Source organism: Pygoscelis adeliae, unplaced genomic scaffold (genome assembly GCF_000699105.1).
Source record: "Pygoscelis adeliae isolate BGI_AS28 unplaced genomic scaffold, ASM69910v1 Scaffold108, whole genome shotgun sequence".
Taxonomy (NCBI): Eukaryota; Metazoa; Chordata; class Aves; order Sphenisciformes; family Spheniscidae; genus Pygoscelis; species Pygoscelis adeliae.
Window position 1 is genome coordinate 8,930,313 of NW_008825498.1, and position 24,051 is coordinate 8,954,363.

The 24,051-nt window shown below is 36.8% G+C and overlaps 1 protein-coding gene across 1 annotated transcript in view; it reads right to left on the reverse strand.

Moving 5' to 3' along the window:
- Window positions 1–24,051, reverse strand: part of MIB1 (mindbomb E3 ubiquitin protein ligase 1) — a 77,059-nt gene that overhangs the window by 40,452 nt on the left and 12,556 nt on the right. The window contains exons 5-12 of the mRNA XM_009331494.1: window positions 20,546–20,612; window positions 16,490–16,694; window positions 14,746–14,929; window positions 14,285–14,429; window positions 12,960–13,093; window positions 11,788–11,895; window positions 7,764–7,961; window positions 5,096–5,247 (exon numbers count right to left, since the gene is read on the reverse strand). Of these exons, the coding sequence (XP_009329769.1) occupies window positions 5,096–5,247; window positions 7,764–7,961; window positions 11,788–11,895; window positions 12,960–13,093; window positions 14,285–14,429; window positions 14,746–14,929; window positions 16,490–16,694; window positions 20,546–20,612 (1,193 nt within the window). The remainder of the gene's footprint in view (window positions 1–5,095; window positions 5,248–7,763; window positions 7,962–11,787; window positions 11,896–12,959; window positions 13,094–14,284; window positions 14,430–14,745; window positions 14,930–16,489; window positions 16,695–20,545; window positions 20,613–24,051) is intronic.

The window sequence follows — 24,051 nt, forward strand, 5'->3', positions numbered from 1 at the left end:
CGGCAGGGGGCGGGGAGGGGGGAAAACGAAACCACCTTCCCCAGTAAAGTTTAACATAAAGAGGCAAGGGAGCTCTACGCGAGTAGAAATTGTAAGACTACAGTTTCTGGTCACTAGTCTAGAATTTCATTTTTGCAGCCAGAAGAAAGTTAAAACTGTAACTATAATTTGATTTGAGACGCATTCAAAGAGCCTCAGGGAAATACTCAAGGAAGGAACAAACCTGGACACTGTACAGGCCTTTCTGGTACACAGCTTTCCATTTTGTCATCTCCAAATTAGTGAAGGAATTTAAATTCGCATTGACTAGAAACAAAACGAGTAACACAGAAGAAAGCCACATGTTCTTTGTGAACTGTTCATGTACTTAAAAATGTGTTACTGAATTATAACCTTCCTGCACTCCAATGCTTTGCTAAAGCTGGTAAAATGGAACCAAATCACCTCTTCAATGGATTTGGTCCCCTTCAACCAGCTGTAGCTATGCATTGATCACTACAGGATTTCTCATATTTTTAAAACTGGACGCTAAGTCTGCTCAGAGTAATTATGCAGTCCTCTCTGCAGTTGAGTTCAATTATTCTAGACAGTTCGAAGATAGAAGGTAACAAGAAGTGTAGTAAACTCTATATTTCAAAATTTCAAGGTTGTATTTGTAAATAAACAGCTACTGGTGTTTAATATTGTGTCCATATTCAGTGAAAATTGATCTCTTGTAACATTTATAAAGAAGATAGGTAAACAGTGAAATAAACGGATTTTCCAATTATTTATTGTCTCTTGTATTTTTCCTCAAGTCTGTTGCCCTTTGTAACAGAACTGACCAAAAAAGAAATCTGGTCAAGAGGAAGCAATCATGAACAGTATTGGCAATGGAGCGAAAGTCTGCTTTCTGGGCACCTCTCTTCCTGTCGTCGCCCCCCCCCCCCCCCTTTTTTTTTCTTTTAAATTGCACAAGGGAGGAAACTCCACAGGGTAGGAACTGTATTTGCCATCTTGCACATGCTGGGAATATTATTTACTATTTAAAGATAATAAATTTGTCACTGACCTCAACAGCTACAGGCTAATCTGCCATCTAATTATAGGTCTGCTCATGGGGATTATATTCTTTCTCCAAATCAACTTGAACAAAAGTCTTCTTTCAAAGCATTTTTCGACATAATACATTAATAAGAGGTTTTAGGAGCATGCTTTTTTTGCACTCAGCTTCAACCTACACTCACTGTTGGAACTGCAAATATGAAAGCAAAAAATCCCTTTTATTGGTTTAGAAAATAATTGTACAACTCTGATTACCTCACAACTTGTCTCTGTGAGGACCTCCATGACAATACAGCACAAAAGCCGAGACACTCATTAACACTAAGTACAGGTGAGAAACTCCACCTCTCAAATACATCGCTAAAAACAGTTAAAAATTCCAAAGCCATCCAGTTCAAACCATCTGCAAGTCTAAAACCAAGGAGAGATCTACTAAATAAGACAACCATGGGGAAAAAGTATAATTCCATTTTAAACCAGTCTCCTACTTACAAGTTTATGAACATAAAGATGACATACTCCTTGCTATTGGACAGCAATATGAAATCTACATCTTACCCCAATATTTTAATTTTTTTATTTAAAATCCAGCAGAATTTATTGCTCTGAAGAGCTAGTCATATGCATCTGCAAAGTCAGGTCAGCTCTAAAAGCAGCCTCTATTTAAGATGCTAGCTGCAGTGTGAATAAAGCTCTCTTCACAAGATACAATGCAAATCTAAAACTAACTGGGGCAACGGACATAAAATATGCCTACACTTCACAGTCATGTCTTCAGCTCAAAAATCTGAAGTCACAGGTATGCGAATAGATCAAACATAACCGAGAGTTGATAATATGGCAAAAATAACCAATCTGTACAGTATTTTCAAATTTTACTCTTTTTTCTGTCTGAAAAAAATCTCATTAACACTAGAGGCAAAGTCTGCCAAGCTTTGAGGTTCACAGTACTTTGAAAAAAGTCCAGAATAAATGCACTTTTAATATGACTGACTCAGTTAAAAATCATGAACAAGAAACCAGTATTAAATAAAATCTTAACTTCCCCACACTTCATTTAAAATTTCTTTTTAGCTCTATCTCCCATGCACAAATTTAAAGCTACCTACAGCATAAACTGAAAAACGTCCATTCCACATTTCAACATTATACATTAGCATGAAAAACAAAAGTTCTGTTTCTGTACCAATTCACAAGGCCTGAACAGAAGCAAGTTATTAAAAGGAGAAATAATCCACTAACAATAGGATGCTTTCCAGAACACACCATACGTTGACTTCTGGAAAACACTGCCAAACTGTCATGGAAGATTAAGTGCTGAGAAAAATCTAAGCTATTTGACATAAATCGTTACCTTTCTTATAATATTTATCTAATATTCAAATGTTTAAAACAGAATATATTTATTTTCTTATGAAAAATGAAAAACTTTCAAATGTTCTTCTCAGCATAGTTCATGTGCTTTTTTTTCTTGGAGATCTATCTCCCTACTGTTAGTAAAGGTCAGAACTCAAGCAAGAAGCAGAATAGGTTTTGCACTGAAAATGAAATTGATTCCAAATACCTGTTTGACATCAACTGTAAAAAATTCTATAGAAATCTAGTTCACTTTATTGTGGTATCCATGCACTTAACACATGCATTTATATTATTATCATTAACAAGGAAGATGGATGTGGACTTTATCAATACTTACATACTTAGCAAGTATTTTATAAGTATAGATATACACACATATGCATACATGCTTATATACATATATGAATATATGTTTAACATAACATATTTATATATTTGACCTTAAGGACAATTTAGTGCACTGTATTCCATGTAAGGCACCACAGCCTAAAGCCACAAAAACTCCAGTTTAGGTTAAATAGGAAAGCTTGGATTAGGAAAGATAGGTCCTTAAGTAAGGTTTCAAGCAGAATATATTATGTACTGCTTGTGACCCCTATCAGCCACAAGCTAAAGTTCAGGGGGTTATTTTTAACAGTGTTTTAAATAGCTTGTGCTTAGTGCATTTAACAGATTAGTAATAACCATTGTTCTATATCAGTTTAGAAAGACATAGTGGCAAATATAAAACCTTTGGTTTCATTCAGAAACAGGCCAGTGGTAGAACCGACAATGAAATAAACGACTATCACTAAAGTGTTAAAGAAAAGAAAACTTAACTCCTAAATGTTACTAGCTATTATGATAATTTTTTGGGCGGGGGGGGAATTAAAAATTATTCAAAATAGATTTATTTTGATTTTATTTTCATGAATTTCTTCCCAGGCTGATATGCAAAATATCTAATACTGTGAACAAATGAAACTAGTACTTCTGTGATGGAGAAAACGTTCTCTCTTTTTACATGCTTCAGAAGTGCTCAGATATAACTGCAACCAAAAAAGTAAATATCTAACAGCTTTAGATAGCTAACTTTTAGATGCAAGTGAAACCCCATGTATGGGAGGAACCTACACAGGGTTCAAATCACTAATACTGGAAATATTTTCCTATTCTTCCAATAAAAACTTTTGTAAAGGATAGAGGACTCTGGAAAAAATTGCACTACGCCTCACATTCTACCAACTGTCAAACTGACCCAGTCTGAACTAGAATTTGGATCCCTCCATCAAAGAAAAAGCCGGCCGTGCCTAAAACATTCACCCACAAAAAAAAAATCTTCAGCATCCCTATGAAGAGCTTTTTTCTCATACACTTTCCCTGCATCTCATACTGAGATCACAATCACACAAACCAAATGTCACAAGAGCCTAAGGAAAGCATCACAGAACAAAAAACTAACAAAAAATACCCCACCTGGTAACCGGAGACAGGAAACAGTACTCCTGGCTAATGCTGTTATGTAAATATAGAGAATTCACATTACGTGAAGAAGTTACTAGGTCAGACTTGAAAGAATTGTCTTCTGAATGCCAAAAATAAGCTCCCTTCACTAGGTCCTTGTCTATAAGAGACATGTTCTCTTATAGACCTTTTATGAGCACTGAGAAAACTGTAAACACATTTATTGCTGCTATCAGCACTTCCAACCACTACTTTTACTTTGTGAAGTATGATTCCATTCCATATACATATATAAATACTTATGTTTACTTTTTAACTATCAGTCTTGATAGCTATGTTCTAAGAGACTAACCCAGATTTTATTCCCATATATTAATATACAGCCTTATTTGTTTTTACCATATAATATCTATGGTAGTTTAGTAGTAAAGTTAAACAAGTAAACACATACATTTCTTATTTCATGTAAACTATACTGAATTCTCCACCATACGATAAAATATTACTGAAGTCTTGCTAGAACAATAGCTCTGAAGAATACCATTTATCCACAACGTAATAAGCAACCAGCAAGTTTTCCATTAAGTTCTATCTATGCAATGTAGTTTTTGAAAGCTATCTTAACTGAAGACTGAATGTATAGTATGCAGCTAGCATAAAACAAGTTATGCATTAAAACTAACTTTTTCAGATGAGCTGCTATATAAAAGCTGAAATAAGAAATTCCTTCTATGCATACTTCTAAGAAAACAAAATTAAATGTTTCTTATACTGACAAATACAACAATCCTAATTAATGCAACAATCCTAAGATCATTTTATAACTGCATGGTATATTTAATAATTATTCACGAAGAAGTATTCCTTAAAAACTCAAATCCCTTTCCCAATTCCAATATTCCAGAAGGGAAACATTTTTACAAATCCTATCTTAAGATCCCATCTTAAGATCTTACTTAATAACTTACTTATCAAAACGTTTATTGGCAAAATTTTACAGCCACCACAGGAAATTTCCCAGGGATTTGAAGTTACCTGAATTCAGCATTAAACTGAGCAGACTAGTAGCTTTGTTCTGATAATGGCTTCCCAAGTATTAGAAAGATGCATATCTAAGCAACATCAAAATTTAAGAAATATAATTGCATGCAGGTTTAAGGATCTTTGAAAGAATACCATAATTCTACCCTCCCATGCACTTGTTTTCCTTTTACAAATGATAAAATAATCTTTAAAAACAAATATTTACCTAGGGTTTCCTCTTAGCGCAGCGTGGTGAAGAGCATTAAACCCATTGTTGTTGGTGATAGTAACATCTGCTCCAGCTTCTAACAATACAGCAAGGATGTCATCACGCTTTTTACTTATTGCATCATGAAGTGGAGTGTCACCTTCAGAATCCTAAAACCAGAAACAGCTTACATCAATTTTTGCATGCATTCACATTAAAGAAAAAAAGATGCTTAAATATCACTAGGAAAACTGACTACACAAAACAGCTCTTCAGACCATAAACTGTTGCTATACTGCAGAGTTCAGAGCAAGCTGCTTCTGATCTTGCTCTGGTTTTACAAATGCTTCAGTGGGTAATCCTACCCAGGGCTCCAGTATTCTACGATTACACTACTACCAGAACTCAAACGCAGAGCTCAAGTATGCCTTGCATCTGATAGCACTGAAAACACTGGTGTAGACATCAACTTCTCTATGCCTCACATCCAGGTGGCGTTGATGCCCAAGTTACAATTTATGAGTAATAGAAGGACAGCAACAAAAACTAATGCAACAGAGAGGAGACTAGTCAGGCAGAAGGCGGCAGGGAATTTTGAGTAATGAACGCTAAGATTGAGCCAGCAATTAACCATGTAAAAGACAATACCAGAAAGACAGTGTGAAATAAAAGCATAAGCAAATCGAAATAAAATGCAGTCCAAGTAATAAAACAACAGTTGTGCCTAAGTTTAACTGAAGCAGATCATTTTCCATGAAGCAAAGGCCAATGTCATAAGCAGTATTAAGCTTTTAAACTTGTTATGGCTAATACCAGATTACATTCATGTACACAAGGTACATGAAAATATTTCAGTGCATAATTGAACAGGCAAAGAATGTATATTTTTAGCTTGATGTTTTATTTTTCAAATATCCCAAATAAGGGAAAAATACTTTTTATTCCTAGAAGCATTTTGTACATTACTTATTCAAGGACTCAAATGGTTGGTCAGAAAAGGAATGCTCCAGACTAACAGCGAGAAAACACAACCATTTAAGCTTATTTGCTGCTATATAGGCAAACTCTTTAGATTTATGCTTCCAGTAAAATTCTAACACCATATAAGTCAGGAAGTCTTTTGTCACTGACACTGATTCAACTGCAAACTAACACAGGAACTGAACATTTTAGCAATACATTAATATGAAAACAAATCTTTACAATCTTTACAGTGAGAATTAAAAACTGCCAAACAAAATGTGCCAAAAAATGGAAACACTTGAACCAGTGTGAACCAGTTTGCCAAAACTAAATTATGTAGCTTTTATTTGGTTTAATTGATCATGTTTCCTGAATTTACTGTTTACAGACTAACATATGTTTCTGTTTACACAGTGAATTGGCTTGAGTAGTAGTGTGCTGGCCAGTTAAATTCCAGCCATGCCTCAGTCTGACTCCCCTGTGCTCTCATCCACCACATCAATCGCCTACTCACATTTGCACATCGGAGTTCCTCAGCACACACACAGGATCTGAAAGTTCATTATTTTCAATGACAATTATATTTTCCAGATGGAGTTGCATAGCACCATTGTACTGAGTTTTTCAATCCAAACAGACTTCTATAAAGTCAGAGACATCCACTTTGGCTACCCATGTATCACACATCATTATATGATATAGTCACCCTTTATTGGGCTCGATACATCAGACTCCTTATTATATCTACTGTTCAACAAATACTAAATAGGGCCTGAACTGATGTTAGCTGGCTAACAGCTCAACCTCAGCAAGAGCAAGACAGTATCTATAAAGCCAGGTGGAAGCAAATAAGTAAACAAACAATATATTCACTAATTTCAAGAAAGTTTGCTCATTGTTTGTTATGTGGATATACAGCTTCAAAAAAATCACTGACTATTGACATGGCAAAACAAGGAGGTAAATGTGTTATTAGTGCGTATCTGGATTTGCCCAGGACGTTACAGCTTTTTCTTTCTGTTGCAAACCTCTTCAAACTTACCCATCCTGATTTGTTTTACTAATGCACTGCATGCGGCTGCATTCAGCTCATGCAGAATGTGGATGCCTGCTTATTTGATAGCAGGTTTCTACTCTACCTTCTCAACAGAAGGTTGCACTCATACGTCACAGCTTCCACTACATTCATTACAGATAAAACTCCCTGTGAAATTATGGTACTTGAGGCCCTATGCATGAGGGCTTTTTAAATAAAAGGCTGAATATGTAAAAGAGAATCTGGCTAAACAGTTCTATCAATGATAGGTCAATTCTGAAAAAAGGTTTCTTTTAACAAAACATTCCACAGTATCATCAGCCAAAAAATGCAAAGGTATAGCTTGCAAAAGGAGCAAACAGCTGTGAATTCGATAGAGGAGGAATTACAGAGAGAAAGGAGGAAAGAGCAGAGGAAGTTAACAATTACAGATAACTACAGTCTGAAAATACCAATTAACATCAACTGACTAGAATAAATCAGGTGCCTATCTAGCTGTCAAGAAAACAAATAGATTTAATAGCATTTTTATTACAGCTGATCACATGTTGGGGTAGAGGCTGGGACATGTACCTTCACAAGGTCTGTTCCTTCCAATCCCATTTTCCATAATTCTTCTATCACCTACACACAGCATATCATAAAATTCAGCAGCTAAAAGTGAATCTATATTAATATTTACTTTACCTGGAGACTAGGATGGCAGCCAAAGTCCAGTAAAGTCTTCACAACTTGCAGATGACCTTTGTTGACAGCAATATGAAGTGGGGTCTGCCTGCGTTTGTTGCGAGCGTTCAAATCTGCACTGCCTCGGTGCAAAACCTCTATCACAGCACCCTCATCACCAAAGGCTGCATGATGGACGGCCCTGTCTCCGTCTTTGTCCTAAAGTAGAAACATTAATTTGACCCAGTATATTCCACATTTCCTTTGGATTTAAACAAGAAGATTAATTTAAACTGAACCATTGTGCATATTTGGTTTCTTTAAAGAGAAAGAAAAATCAGACAACCATGATAGCATTCAAATACCTAATTAAAATAATTGCTTAAACCACTGCAATAGAGGATGAAGAGTCTGTTCTTATATAAACATACGTATTCTATGACATATGATATTCTATACCATATACAACTATTGCCCTGTATCTTTGTGTGATGTGTTCATCAGAAATTTGAATAGATTCATTTGGGTTTCTACTACAAAACAACCACTGTCAAAAAAATACCCCCAAAAAAACTAAACCCAACCACCCCAAACCCAAAATACATTACAGTCAGTAACCCAGCGTAAACCTTCCTGTAACCCAGGAAGCGTTACAGATTCCAAATCATGGTATAAGACAAGAGAATTACCTTGTTCATACAATTAAGCTAATATTTATCAGGGTTTATTGCATGTGTCTCAGTTTTCAGTTAATAAACCTTATCCAAAGGAAATTTGAGATTGATAGTGAAATTATTTATAAGTTTTGATTCTATGATGATGATGATTCACAGCATTAAAGCTCTGATTAAATTCAGTTTGTTTCAGTTTCATCCAAACTGAGAATTAAGGTATGAAAGTCATAAATTTGTCAGTTTGGGTTATTTTAATATCCGTAAGAGTGGACTGTACTACATGAAACATTTTAAAATATTAATCAAGTTATTTCAACATTAATGACAGTATACAAAAGCTAGGAGTAAAATGGAAGGTATATAAGAGGTTTCAGTGAAATAATAACTTCCATAAGCTAGTTTCTAACTAAATTTTTGTGCACAGTGGAATATTACTAAGTATTTGTAGGATTTAATTTTTACAATTTTCAGTATTTCTCTATTGTAAGGAGGAAATAAAATCATGACTGATCAAGGGTGCGCTGATGTCTCTCTTGGGTAAGCCTACTTTCTCTTATCAATTTGCTTCCCCTCCGAGCGATGTTTTTTGAAATTTATTATGTGTAACACATTTCTAATATATTTTACATCAATGCAAAAATTAATAGTTCTTAGAATAAATGATATTGTACCATTGTACAATATAATTTATGTACCAATGTACCTTGTACCATTACAAGATAACAATGAGACTATTTACAGCATTTAAAAAAAAAATGATGGAAGAAGACTTATCTGCTAATTATCAAATATATCTTCTTGGAAATATGAATACGATTTTCAAGACGGTCAGGGCACTAAACAGCAGCTTCAATAGCTTTTGAAAACAAGATATTTTTGTGCCTTCCACATCAACTCATGCTACGAAATTGTCTTCCCAGATAGCAGGATTCCTTCTCAGGCTCGTCTAACACAAACAGTCAAAAGAAGCCAAAGCTTGCCCATTTGGAGGGGGAAAGGATCAGAATCGGGAACTTCTCTGTATTTCTCATCTGGTTATAAAGATCATTATGAGGTGAAACTTATCAAGACTATGACAGTAGTGTTAAACTGCTACAACATTTATATTGACAGAGCAATTTGTTTCACAGGTATGTGGTAACTTGTCTTTTTGTATTTGCAATCTGCAAAGTACACCGAGATACTTACTGATGAAACCCCATATAATTTATTAAATACTTTACAGTTTTAACATATTCCAATTTTGAGATGCAAACCCCTGATTTTATAAAATCTTAATGTGTAGAATTCCTACTTTAATGAGTAGAGGTCAAAGAAAGCACATGCCTTTTTTTTAGCTGAGCATCAAAACAAATAATCTCAGAAACTAAATCCCACTGTGTAGTTTCTACACAATAGTATATTAATATACCTAAAAAAAGCTAGCAACTAATTAAGCATCTGTCCTAAGACTTATATTCAGATATAAATCTAAATATTAAAAGCACTATATTTCTATACATGCCAACAATATAATATTGTCAGTACTATCAATATAATAACTGATACCCATTAATTTCTGCAGACTATTTTTACCATATAATATCTATGTCAGCCTTTTTGAGCTCTGTCAGTAACAAATTGTTTTCTGACTAAACAGAGGCCACTTGTACTCTACGTTAAGCAGAGAAATAAGCACAGAGGAGACAACGGTCTGAGGGCATCCCCAGAAAATGTCATCATAAATGTTTATACTCTGCAGCAGTGACTATAGGTGTAAATATATCCAATTTAGCTATAAAGCAGGCGAAGTAAGGATTTTTATCTATTGCTTCCATGCCACAGACCACAACAGTGAAGTAAATAAACTAAATTTTTGCTCTCTGCGTAATGGGATGACTCTGTTGCACCTTCACATCACTAATTCACAGACAGCTGACATATTTTAAAGCCTGAAACATATAACCATTAATCTAATCATATTATATATATTATTAATATTACAATAATTAATGCAATTACATAATTAACTAGGAATATCATCTTCACTTAAACAACTTAAAGTTACATGAAAAGGCTTGAAAATTCAAATAAAAATCCCTGAAAATATTTTTTTAATGCTAGTGTTACGACACTTCTGAAGCCTGAGCAAATGTGAACTCTTAACAATTTACTCCTAGCTGATTACCAGGTATATTATCTTCAAGTTGTTTATGCAGTGCTTCTACCTCCCTCTCTAATGCTTCTAACCCTTCCTTATACCAGAGGATAAAGTATCAGTCCACCACTTGATTAACATGGCAGCTTTGATCCCATCATACAGATGAAAAGCAGCTTAGTCTAGTTGCAGCTTAGTCTAGTTTGTTACAGTATATGCTATGTACTGCAGTGAAAGCACTACTTCTAAAATGAAGCTACTTCACACAAATCAGACCACAGCAAGTATGTACTGCATCAAATCTAAGCCATCTTTACCATTTAGCAGAAAACCTTTATAAAGTAATGGTGTATCTGTGAATAAAAATAATTTTAGTTCCAAGGATTACATCATCACTTCATTAATGTATTAACATATTATAACTTCTGTATATCAAATACAATATAAAGCTAAATGCCCAAGCATATAAAGTTATTTTTCTGTTATGTAAACAATGACTGGGCACACTATTGACTTCTAGGCATTCTTAGGCTTTCTCTTAACAAGAGAAGTTTGCCAGATCCTTCTTGTGCTTCACAAAATGAGCAATGGCTGCAATATCAGTGCATTCTCTGTAAGTAAACGAGGCAAAATCAATTCAAAATGCAAACACACAGTATGCTGACAGATAATTTTCTCACAAGCAATATTTCTAAAAAGCCTAAACAAAAGAAATCCTTCCATTTTGGGTGAAGTTAAAAAAAACCAACCAAACCCGAAAAAATGGAAGCAAAATTGGCAGTTCCTACCCAAAGATACCGTTATTACTTTTTGCTCAGACTTGCTCCTAACTGAACACTGTATTTAAGAAGCATGGCAAGTATCTCAAGTTGGAGATACAGCATCCGATAACATCTTTTTCTCTGAGTGCCACAGGCAGTGTGCTAGCCTATTGCATTCTACTGTTGAAATGAAATAAAGGAAATAAAGAAGGGGCTTCGTCCACTAGTTTACATAGCTCTATTATATTAGCATTATATTTCATTTAATTAGAGGTGCTAAAGAACTGGATATTGACCTTTTGTAATATTGTTAGCAGGAGGCTAATTTGGGAACATCATGACAGTAAGAAAAGTTTTTTTACTCTCCCCAACATTTAAAAAGAAGGCAACTCAAATAGAATTGCTATTTCTGTATGTAGCAAAGTTTAAAACTTAAAGAGACACAAAGCGTATTTTTGAAATCTTTACGTTACCTCTGCTTCTACATCCACATTCTGTTTCAGAAGCAACTTCAAAATGTCGACATGGCCATTCTGACTAGCGGCTTGCATAGCTGTGTGTCCAGCACATTGCCCATTCACCTGGAAGCATACCAGTACTTTGAGATAAGTTGCAAGACACACACACATACCTATGAACCACTTGAGTAGCATACATCCAAGTTTATTCGAAAACTTAAAGCAACAGCATGCATATGAAAGTATCAAATGAACAATTTTTAGACAGATGCCTTTCTGGCACATATAGATAATCTCATAGGTCTTTTGTATTTCATTTCTATAGCATTAGCTAGATTGACAGAAAAGCAGCAAGAAATGGATTTATTTCAAACATTAAGACCTTAACAATAGCTGGATTAAAAACTTTCATCTTTGGGCTACTGTAAAGGCAAGATTTTGAGATCAGGTCTCAGAATGATACCAGTCCTCTGCGCTACAGTATATTTAACTTCATTTTCTAATTTATCGCAGCAACAGGAGTCAATCTGAACAAAATACCATGCTTTGTGTAATCTTGAGCTACAAATCAATCCTAAGAACTGATGGAGTTTAGTCTCTTATCTGCAAGAATTACTACTGCTGCAGTAAGAAAACCATCTGCTTGTGATTTTAAAACATATTCCCTGAACCTAGTCCCATAATTCTTAAGAATTTTCTTTTAGGAATTCTCACTACGAGGTGATTAGACAAGTTGGTAAAAGGAATCTGGCAGAGAACAGATTAGATGATCTACCTCGTGAGTCAAAAAAAACAAAACAAAAACAAAACCCATAGCAACAGCAAAAAATCCCCAAAATGTACCCTCCTTCCTTCTATCCCTTCAAAACAAAAGAAGTTGAAGACCGTTCACTAATTGTGAGTGTTTGGTTCTCTGCCCTGACTCTGGCAGACAGAGGCTAAAAGGTATTTTAATTCATGCCAGACAATAGAACACAAAATCTGTCCTGCAAAAAAGGGCGTAAAGCACTATTTTCACACACCCCCAACACGTTTCGTAAGACAACACATGGGAGAAAAGACACTGGAACCAGCTGTACTACTTCTATGCAGACACACTAGTGACTGGCGAGGAGTACCTAGGGCAGCTTCACTTCCTTTAGTGTTACAGATCCCCAGAACAGGTCCTCCCAAACCAGAACACTCACATCTACATCTGGTCTCTTTAGCAGGTCTTCCACTTTAGCAACGTCTCCATTGGCAGCAGCTTTAACCAATTCTTCATTGAGATCTCCAGATTCTTGGGTTTCAAATAATTTCTTCAACAGCTGGGACAATCTCTCTATAATTATTAAACAAAGGACAGTTAAGATTACAATTCCAATCACACAAGAACAGAAAAATAATAGCTAAATTTGTCATGTTTTTAAAGGCATGTACACAGTAATACACAAGCCACCATAAAGTGGCAGCTGTAAGTTATTATTCTGAGTAAGCGCTGCACCCCAATACCCTTTAGATAGTTGAGACTGTCACGTCAGACACTTCAAAACAAAGTTGACTGAACCACAAATAGCTTGTCTACCACAAAATATAGAAGGGTGGGGAGGAGGTAAAAACATGAATTTACATATTGATATAATAGGCTTCTTGATCTTCTAGCTTAACTTAAGGTATATCCTGCCCTCTGTGATTTGAAACACTAAGTCATATTACTCTTCTAGCTAGTTTTATGGCCACTGAAACTTTATCTTTAGGGCAGAAAACTCACTGTATCTATGTCTCCCTAGTAAAAAGTCTAGAAAAGTACTGTATAAGGGTTTCTTGGCGTTAAAGCAAATATGTGAAGAGGAAAAAACAACTAGCTATGACCAAAAAGAGGAAAAACATTCTAGTTTAATTGATCTGTGAAATAGCCAACAAAACATAAAACACTTTGAATATCTTTCTGCCTCATTATTAGATGAATGAGAGCAGGTTCAACAGAACTCAAATGTGATTACATAGACACGAAAAAAAAAATCCCACTGTAATTAGTCAAAGGATGTCTGACTAAATTTTAAGACTGAAATTTTAAGGAAAGACTGTTATCCTGAGTAACTGCTTGCAACAGATCCCTCCCTTATGCTTGCTATCCCACACCACCTATTAAACAAGTATGCTGCTTGCCACAGCCAGCGACACTCTCTTCATGCCTTAGTCCCTATACCAATCTAATGTCCCTTCCAATCATTAAAATTTAAAAGCCCTTAGAGCAGACCTCCAAAGACATACCTGCACTGTGGCCAAACAGAAACCCAAATTCAATTTGGAGGTTTTTTTGCACCTTATCAAGATAACAACAACCAACATCTCCATATAGACTGCAAGCTTTTTCTTGCATCTTTCTCTAAGGTATAACATCCATTAGCCAAACCCCAGGTCTGAGTATTACTAGTACATAGTTTGTATGCAAGGTTAATACTTATTAACAATTTTTTAATTAACACAAATACTTGCCATACGTACATTACTGGTTATTCTTCAAACTTACCACCAGATGCATTACTTATAGCAGATCCTGCTGATGCCACCTTTGAGACAGCTGCTGGATTGTATGTCCAAGATGTCCCACAAACCTCTACCTTTAAGTCGCTGTCTGAATAGATCTGCTGGACCCGACCAACTTTACCCAAAGTCTGCATTAAAGAAAACGTCAAATGCAAGTAATACTAAAAATAAAATATTTAGAAATCTGAACATTGTAGTAAGTCACAAATTCTATGAAGTCAGTTGTTTAATAGTACAGTCACTAATACCTTTAGCTAAGTTTCATCAGGCTATGCAGATTACTATATCTGAGCAAGCATTACACTGTGTTTGATGAAATACACTTTCTCTAACTTAGAAGAAAATCACTTTGACTCCCACAACCTCCAGGTATTATTACCAACCATAACTAGAAATATTATACAAGTTTTACAATTCTATGAATCCAAACATACAGCTACTTACTGGAAGCATTGCTTCAGCCCACTCTCCATGACCTCTCTGAAGAAGCTTGATTCGCTCCAAGTCATAACATACTTGAACAAGGTCACCCACTTGAAATTGAGAGGTACCTCCTTCTGCACCTTGAGCAGCATCTCCACTTCGGACAACATTGGCTTTGGTGAGAACAGCTGGATTAAACGTCCACCTACACAATGAATCATTTAAAGCAGATTTTAAACATGCAAAGGGAAATATATGTTTAAAAATCTGTTGGACAAGATTCTGCTTGTATGCCTACAAACTTTCTGTAATTGGATACTATGGCATATTTGTTGTTAACCATTTTTTGCCCATAAACTTGTCTGTGGGTCATTAGTTGAATATTTCGAGGGTAATCTTCAGAGATGTACATTTGTAAAGCAATGAAGAAATATCTTGCCTAAGGGGAAGCAAGCCAACAACAATGGAATAGATCTGAAAGTAGCTATACAGTTTGTTTATTTTTCCAGGGAGAGAAGGAGACGATTCTGGTTGAAAAGGGGAAGATCCAAGCTGTCTCAACAAAGGACTGGACTGTCAGGACACAACATGGGAAGAACATGGGATTTTGCACCCTCCCTTCCAAGTCAAACTGCAACATTCAGTCATAAAAAATACTCTTCAATCAAATGGATGTCCTAGATACACCTCAATTTTTAACCAAACTATCCTAATTTGTACTATAAATTTTACTGGTTTAGAGGCATTTAGCTGTTTTTATTCTGAGTTATATTCTAATATATAATATGGTGATTTCTCCTTTATGTGCCATTTGGTCTGGGGTTGACTTTCATTCAGCTATATGATCTAGTTGAGAAGCATCAGGTAATCTCTATAAAGGGCAAAGTCAGGGAGGAAACCACAAGATAGAGCAGCTCCTCTCACTGGCTCTGCAGCCATGACTGTCAGAAGAAACGCCACTTGCATCCCTTCAGCTTGCATTAGCCCAGAAAACAGCTTTGTTTTGCATTACTTTGTGATATTAACAAACAGTATCTTGAGGGAAAGCCTGAATGAATAATGCACTGTTAATCCTTTCTAGACAAACTGAACAGGACAGTCTCCAGATACAACTGAAATGATACTCCATTCATTAGCTGCTTTTTAAAGACAAGCCCAATACTTCAGAGCAAGACAACACAAAACCATGTGGACTTATCAGCTCAGATGCAGCTGTAGAGCTGGGTTTGAATCCTGTTAGCATAGATGCAGCTCATCAAATTTCAAACCTAAACTGCTTGCAAGGAGTGCTTTTGGCAACAGCTTCCCCAACACTTCCCATTCTCGGTCCATATTTACATGCCAAGGTCACTCTATATTTACATGCCAAGATCCCCAACATAACGTTTGTCACCTGTCCTCTTAACCCATTTTCCTGAAAACCTGCAATGCATTGCTATTACCATTCCCCTTGAAACCATGGGATAATTTGTAATTAAAAAATAAATTATTGCTTAAAACACTACATTTTGGAAATAAGATAGTCCAGAATGTCATTCATTATTTCGGACTCAAATTTTCACCAAGTGAGAGAGGCAAACTTCCTTGTCCCACTAAAGCATCTTTAAAGGTAAGTCCTCATTACACTATAGAAGGAATATAAAAATTCTCAAGAAAATCTTAGTAAACACAAAAGGAGAACAGAAAGTTTCTGGCACCAAGTGATCGCAAGTGCTGAAGGCAAAGGAAGTTTGTGAGAATCAATGATGAAGGCTATATAACAAACCTGTTGCCACTTGGATATTGTACTACAATATCATGATCCTCATCAATACCACAAACTGTTCCAGTTGTTGTTAAAGTTTCAAACATGCCATCAGTCCATCCTCCATGACCATGCTGCAAAGACTGTACAATTTCCAAATCAAGGTCAATGTTTACAAGGTCACCTATTTGCAGCCCACCAGGGTTTCTGTTACCATTTTGCTCACCTGAAATAGAATAAGAAGAAAATGTTCACATGACCACACTAATTCTCCACGCAATTTAAAGAACAGAAGTTAATTTCTGAGACTTGATGCCTCTGCAACTGTAGTGGCCAATAGCTAAAAGGGAGTGAACAAGTGAAAAAGAACTCAATCTCTGGCTATGGAATCGTGTGTTTCTTGTTGAGTTTTCGTGGCAAATAGCAATGACACTGGCAAATGCTAAATACTTGTCACAGGCTCCACTATGGGCTCTAACTGGAATGGTAACAGTTATCATATGGTGTTAGACACCTAGATACATAAGAGCTCTGATAGTTTTGACAGAGTCTCATATAAAGTGCCATCTATCCACTCAGAGGCTGAAAGATAAGCAGAAGGCCCACAGAAAGTGGTTTTGAATCAGGTCAGTCCCTGAATATGGAGAAAGCACTGGCAAAAGAATACCTCCAAAATGACCAGTGATGAAAATCGTTAACCTTGTAAGTGGGGAGATGACTACAAACAAAAAACCCCCCTGCAAATTTAAAATTGTTCTCCCTGGACAATGCCTGCTTTCAAAAGATGTGTCATAGAAAAAATTCATTAGCTGGAGGGAAATGGCATACACTCACACACATCAGGCTGTGTTAACTGATGAGATTTGTGGACCTGCTCACTGCCAGAACCAGAGGATGGTATCTGGTGCCATCCACAGAACAGTGAAGTGTACGACAACTGCAGAAGTCATGTAGACTGACTTCAATGGCAACATCAGTGGCAAAGGACAGGGTGAGCAGAGTTCCTTTAGTAATAATGCTGTCTCTAAGGGGGAGAGGGGAGTGTTTGTTTTTCCCCTTCCAAGCAAGAGGTAATAATGGAGAAAGGGTCCTTGCACTGTAACAATAAGGAAGTACAAACAAATAGCCTGACACATAGAGACAAAAACATTATTTGGAGGGAGACTGATTCCAGAGCCTGAAATCCACACCAGATGTTAGCAGCACTAAAAAACTCCAGAGGAAAGAATGGCAAAGAAGAGAATCTGGTACTACTGAAGAAGAAACTGCCGAGAAAGGAAACACGCCCATGAATAAATGCTCATGTTCAATGGACTTTGACTTCTATGACCACCCAGTGACTTCTTTCTGTCCTGGTCTTAGTTTAAAGGACCCATAGATGGAACACTATTTTCAGTCTGTACCCTTCACCTTCACAGCAAAACACACCTAACATGGAAAACAGCCACTTCCACAGAGTGGAAGTCAAAGATTAATTCTTCAGAAAAGCTACTGATATGTGTTAGATATCTTCTAACATAGATAGAAAACTTAAACAGCAAACATCCCAGAGACAGCCTTGATGAGACAGGGAAGTCTAAGAAAGGAAGAGATATAAAACAGCAAAGAATTATAGAAGCATTAGTCAGAGGAAAGGATCTCTAGAGGTCATCTGGTCTGATATCCCACACAAAGCTGAACTAACAACCAGCTGAGGTCAGCTGTGGCTTTGCCTATCTGAGTCCTGAAAGCTGAGGTTCCACAACCTCTCCAAGTAACTTTTTCTAGTGCTGCAATATAGAGCTGTAGGTGTAACAGAAAATGTCTTCAATTTCTGATCTGAACCTCTCGAGTCACTTAGGGTGGCCTTAAAGCCGCTAACATTTGTTTTTATGCCATTTGCCACTACTGAAATTTTGGTGCCATCATTTTCAAGTACACTTCAAGTGGTTGTAGGTGGCTAGTAGATTACCTCTTAACCTCCTTCTTACCAGACTAAACAAGCTCAGCTCCTCCTCCTTGCAAATCATGTCCTCTCAGTCTCTTAACCACTTTAGCAAGCCACCATCAGACCCTCTATAGTTTCTCAAAACTGGGGGAGGAGGGAAGAGGAGATGGACGGACAATGACACAAACAGGACATAGTATTCCAGACACAGCTTCATCACCATTGAGAAGAGGGGGATAACAACTTTTCCTATTCTGTTGTCCACCATCCTCCTAATATAGCTCACTATGAAATTTACCTTACTTGCAATGACGGCACACTGCTGTCTCATTCAATTTGGTATTCAGTGCAACACCCAGGTCTTCCTCAGCAAGGCTCCTCACTCAGGCATTCACAATTCCCAGTCTGGGAATTCCTGGTACATAGGCTTATTCCAAGCAGAGTGCAAAACTGCACTTCTGATTGAACTCCACGAGGTCTCCATTCACCAAATTCTTCACCTCCTCAAGGCTCTTCTGAATAAAGCTTTACTTTCAACCACGCCCCTTTGCCAACCTGCTATCACCTGCAAATTGTCTGGGATTGTATTCTGTCTCACCATCAAGGTCACTGATGTGGTATTGAACAAAATAAGTCCCAGTATTTTGCCCCAACTACATACTACTCTGTATTAATTAGGCCCCTGCTGGAATATTATTTGCATTCTATTTACTTCAAATATCACAAAGCTTCAAAAATAACTTCGAGCTTTTAATGCAAGCATACATTTAAATTCACAGCATGAACGTATCTGTGAACTACATTCAGAAGACAAATAAAAGGGATAGATGTTCTAACAAACAGTAAGACTGGGAAGATGGAGGATAATATGGCAAGAATGATGCACCGAGTCCATCATCATCCTTTATGAGCAACTTAATACAGCGGAAGGGGAAGAATTTAACAAAGAATAGTCTCCTACTATCTTTAGTGATTAACATTCATGCATTCAAATACAGTATTCACCCTAGAAGTAAGCTACATACAGAAAACATTGACCTGTACTTTTAAAGCAAGAACAAAAATGAATAAAGGGCACGCATAAGAACCTAAGTTTACCTGTGTAATAAAGAACCAGTAAGATCCTATTACTACTTTCCTATTTTCATTCACGTCAGACTAAAGTGACAAAATTAATTTTAATTACAGAAGCAAGATACAAAGATCAGAATGCCTTGGCTTTTTTCTTTCAAACAATTCATCTACTTGACAGTAGATATCTAAGTGACTTCTTGGACAACTGTTTTTTGTCTAAACAAAACAGACCTTTACTGTTGTCACCTTTTCACCAATACTGTCAATAAAAGAATAGTGCTTGTAGGTCATACTTCAAGTATTTGTGCAAGGAATTAGATTAAAACTAGTAAATAGAGAATTCTCATCACTTCAGAAAAGCCAGTATTATCAGCTAAGTTTTTTATGCATTGAAATGTAATAAGAAACTCAAGAGGAAAAGCAAAATTTCCTGTAGTGTCCAGTTTTGTGACCAGGTGTTTTGCCAAGGAAATACACATTAATAATTAAGAAATTTGTGTCCAGTAATCTATAAAATTTATCCCAACTTGCCCATATTTCAAAAACCAAAACACCTGGCAATTATTTTTTATAATACACTCTGCACATGTCTACAGCCCAGCCAAGACACTAGAGGAATAAGTCAGTGCAATAGCTGATGTGGAAAACCTCAACTAAGACTTCACAACATATATTAGTATAAAATAATAGGTTGTTATATGTTCGAATGACTCCTGTTTATGGCTATGTACACGCTACTTCATTGAACACCTCTGAATATTTAAGACAGTCTTATAAGAATGCACAGCTATGTTTGGCTCTTTAGAAATATAGTGCACAAGACTTGTGACTCAATTTATTACTTAGTCAACACTTAACAGCTCCCTTGCCATCCACTTGGCACACTGATACCAAATACATTTAGCTATGTAATTTAATAAAATAAAAAATAAATTACAATTTATTATTAATGCATAGAAATGCTACCATTTGCATTTCACTAGTAAGGACAGTCCTTTTAGATGACATTTAAAGAGAAATCCAGACTACGTATAATTAACACACATCAAGATAAATTTACTTTATCTTCAACTCACCTAACACAGGACAATGGTCCCTGTAGAAAGAGCCTCCTTTTGCATCTTGGACACATTTCAGGTCAGACTATGAAGAGAGATTGAGACAACTTTAGTCCTCACTGGCTGAGTCTCCAGGTTAACATAAGTCAGTGAAACTAGAACTGAAATACACTCAATAAGAAAGGCTGAAAATCATGTGTACAAAAAACATGCCTCATGAATTCGTTACTGATGCATATCATCTCATATACTTTCCAATCTATCAGCCTTGACATTCTCAAGATTTTAATAACCTTCACCAATATAAAAGGCTATAAATGATGAGACATTTTTAACTCAAAGGAAGGTATTAAAATAACACAAAGCTCCTTTGCATTGTTCTATAAGGTTATCTTTCCTTTTAAAAAACACAAGGACAGAAAAAAAAAGTATCTGCAAACAGTGCTCAAGGCCACAGCCTTTCCTGTACCGATCATTTAATGCCTGCCAGTGCTGCCCCCTCTTCCCAACCCTTTTTGACAGATACATGTTTAACTTAGAGAAGAAAACCTGGCACCCAAATTCTACAAAATGAAGAATTTCCAATTAAGAATATACAGAACACAAGGATATTGCTTTCTTTTTAAAAAAAAAACAGTGCTGAGCTAAACATGATCTTTTTAAAGACAAAAGTTCTAAAGCTCATCCTCCAGAAAGACTCTGTTCAATATTATCTGAGAAACAGAGGTTTCGAGTGTGATAACCAACTCCTATTCATAAAGCCAGCAGAGTTACTATAATTCTCCTTTCCTCTAGTTTTTTCCCTGTGTAACCCTTAAAGCCAAACAGCTACCATCTGCCATTCCTCCTTATGGAACAATTCTCACTAAACAAAGGGCATTTTGTGCACACTATGAGTTGGGAAGGAGATAGGAAACTGTTTGCAAAATGTGTCAGAATATTCTATGGGATGGGGGAGGAAATAGAGGACAGGTGGTGGTTATGATATAATCAACCAGAACTAAACAATTATTTTTCCCACACCCAAGATTTATTGACAGACTGTGCTCCTGCAAAAGGATGAAAATGAAAACTCTCAAGTCTTCCAGATCATCAAGGCACTGACAAACAATACTACCCTCAGTGACCTGTAACTGCTAAGCAGCCAGAAACGATACAAAATTCAGCGTACATCCTGATCTGTGAAGAACGTACCACCACTTTTTCAAAAAGTGATGAAAACAGCCAGATGAAAACAACGAGATTTAGCCGCTCTCGTTCAGCCCAGCAGCAGCAGGCCTGTGACAAAATGCTGCCACCCGGTGGGCAGGTGCTGGGTTTAACTCGGCCGAAGACAAAGGGGCTGCGCTGACCATCCCAGATGGCAAGCCGATTCATTCCCCCAGACCAACGGAGATTTAATGTGCTCGGCAGCACTCGGTGTCACCCACTGAATACAAACTCTTCGCGTCATGCAACAACCAGCTGTCTGCACAGGAGTCACGAAGGGGTATACATGCAAGAGCTATTTTCACGTTCTTCAGAGCATTAAGAATAGAGCGCAGGAGGGTCCTAAACGGTTCTCCTCCCAGCAAAGCAAAATCTGGGTGAAAGATCACTTGCATTACAGCAAGTCTTAAGATACAGAGCAGACTGATGGCTAAAAGCTAGCAGAAGAAATAAAATATTCAGTAAAAGGCTAATTACTATCTTGCAGCAGAAATTAGTAGGAAGCAGGTTAAGATACATTAAATTTTACAGGGAAAAAACCACCCACCAGAAACCTACACATCTACTCTTTTTTACCCTGCTTGTACCATGCCCTACGCGTAGTTTATTTCTGGAGTATAATGATATACTTGGTTGTAAAACTAAGTGGTAGCTTGATGTTGAACCTCAGCTTCACATCTGTCTTCCTTTCACTTACATGGTGAAGTCAATGCTAGATCACTAAGGAGTAAAACGAGTCTGATTTAAGTATCACAGAAAAGCAAAGGTAACGTGTTGGGGTTTTTTTTTTGCATAAGCCTTCACCAAAAAATTGAGCACTCAAAATGCACAGAAAGATGAGGCACTGACAGGTATTAAGGCAGTACAAAACTAACTCGTATATACTGTATATACTGCAAACAGTTCCTTCGGCAAGTTTACAAACAGCACTACTAAGAAAAGTAACATCAACGTGATAAAGGCCTGCAAATGTCTTAGAAAACATAACCAAACCCAAAAAAGATCCTGGAGTTTTAAGATAGGAAACTGTAGTTAGTTGTACTTCAGTACCATGAAAGCTGGGTAAGCAACTATAATTCCACTTCTAGCGCTTAGTTACAATATTTATCAGAAAAGGAAAACAAGCTTTATTCCGCCCAAGTAGTTTAAGTGAAAAATCAGGGGTGGTGTTAAGCTCCTGGCCATCCTCCCCTGGGGACTGCATGGCAAGAGGCCCCCCTAGTGAGGACAGAGCACAAACACACCCTAAGCCAGGCCACACCAGGCTGCCAGCACACCACTGCTGCCAGCTCTGCTGTACCGCACTTTGGAGAACGCCACCAGGATTTTTACAAGTTTTATGAGTCTTCCTGAGCCTTGTACATGGATTGAAAATGCGGATCGCTTGGAGATGAGATGTACAAGTGCAAGAGGGACTGTACCAAAACACAAGGGACGTTAAAATGCAAGTTTTAGACATGGTGACACCGTGCGCAGAAAAAGAAGTAATAACTGTGAGGCTGGGTGTAAATACATGATGGAGACAAACATGCAAAGACTAAAACAAAACATAAGCTTTTATACACTAACTTAATGGAGAAATCATTCAATGAATCCTGAATAGGATTCTTTCAAGAAACAGAAAAACAAGCTATAGATTTTGTGGAATTTGTGTATAGTTAGAGAAGATATGGAAGCCCCAGTTAAGCAGGAAATCGTTATAACGAAAACTCAAGAACAGCATGAGCACAAAACACTGCACAGCAGGACTTTCAGATCCGTAGTAACAGCTGATGCACATGAGCAGTGAGTAATAATGGTTTTTGCCTACAGTGGAGAACGTTGGTCTTCTAGCATCTGCCTTCTGACTTGCTGAAAAATTCTTTGCATTCCAGCTGTATGTGACTGGATTACATAAAGATCATGATCTGCTCAGCCAAATGGGAAATACAGAAAACGTAGCAGTTTACTTTGACTTACCATCCAGTTATACCATTGAAAAAACAGCAGCAATTTCATCATCATAAAAACTTCAGAGAATGAAAAAAAAAAGTACATTACAGCAACACCAGCAATGTTGGCAGATGGCGTAAAAGCACTGTCATCCCTGACCTTGAAGAGGAAAACAATGCTGAAGGAGCAGCTGCCTATTGGAGTAACTATTAAGTTATTCCAATCAATATGGAATGCCATCCATCAAAATCAGGGAAGGGAGTCTACATACTTGATAAGAAAACTAGGTGTGCTGCTAAGAAAAAGAAGAATGTTTGATCCAGATGCACTGAAATAGTATCTAACACCAGCAGCAAACACCAGGAGAGAAATTAATACCGATC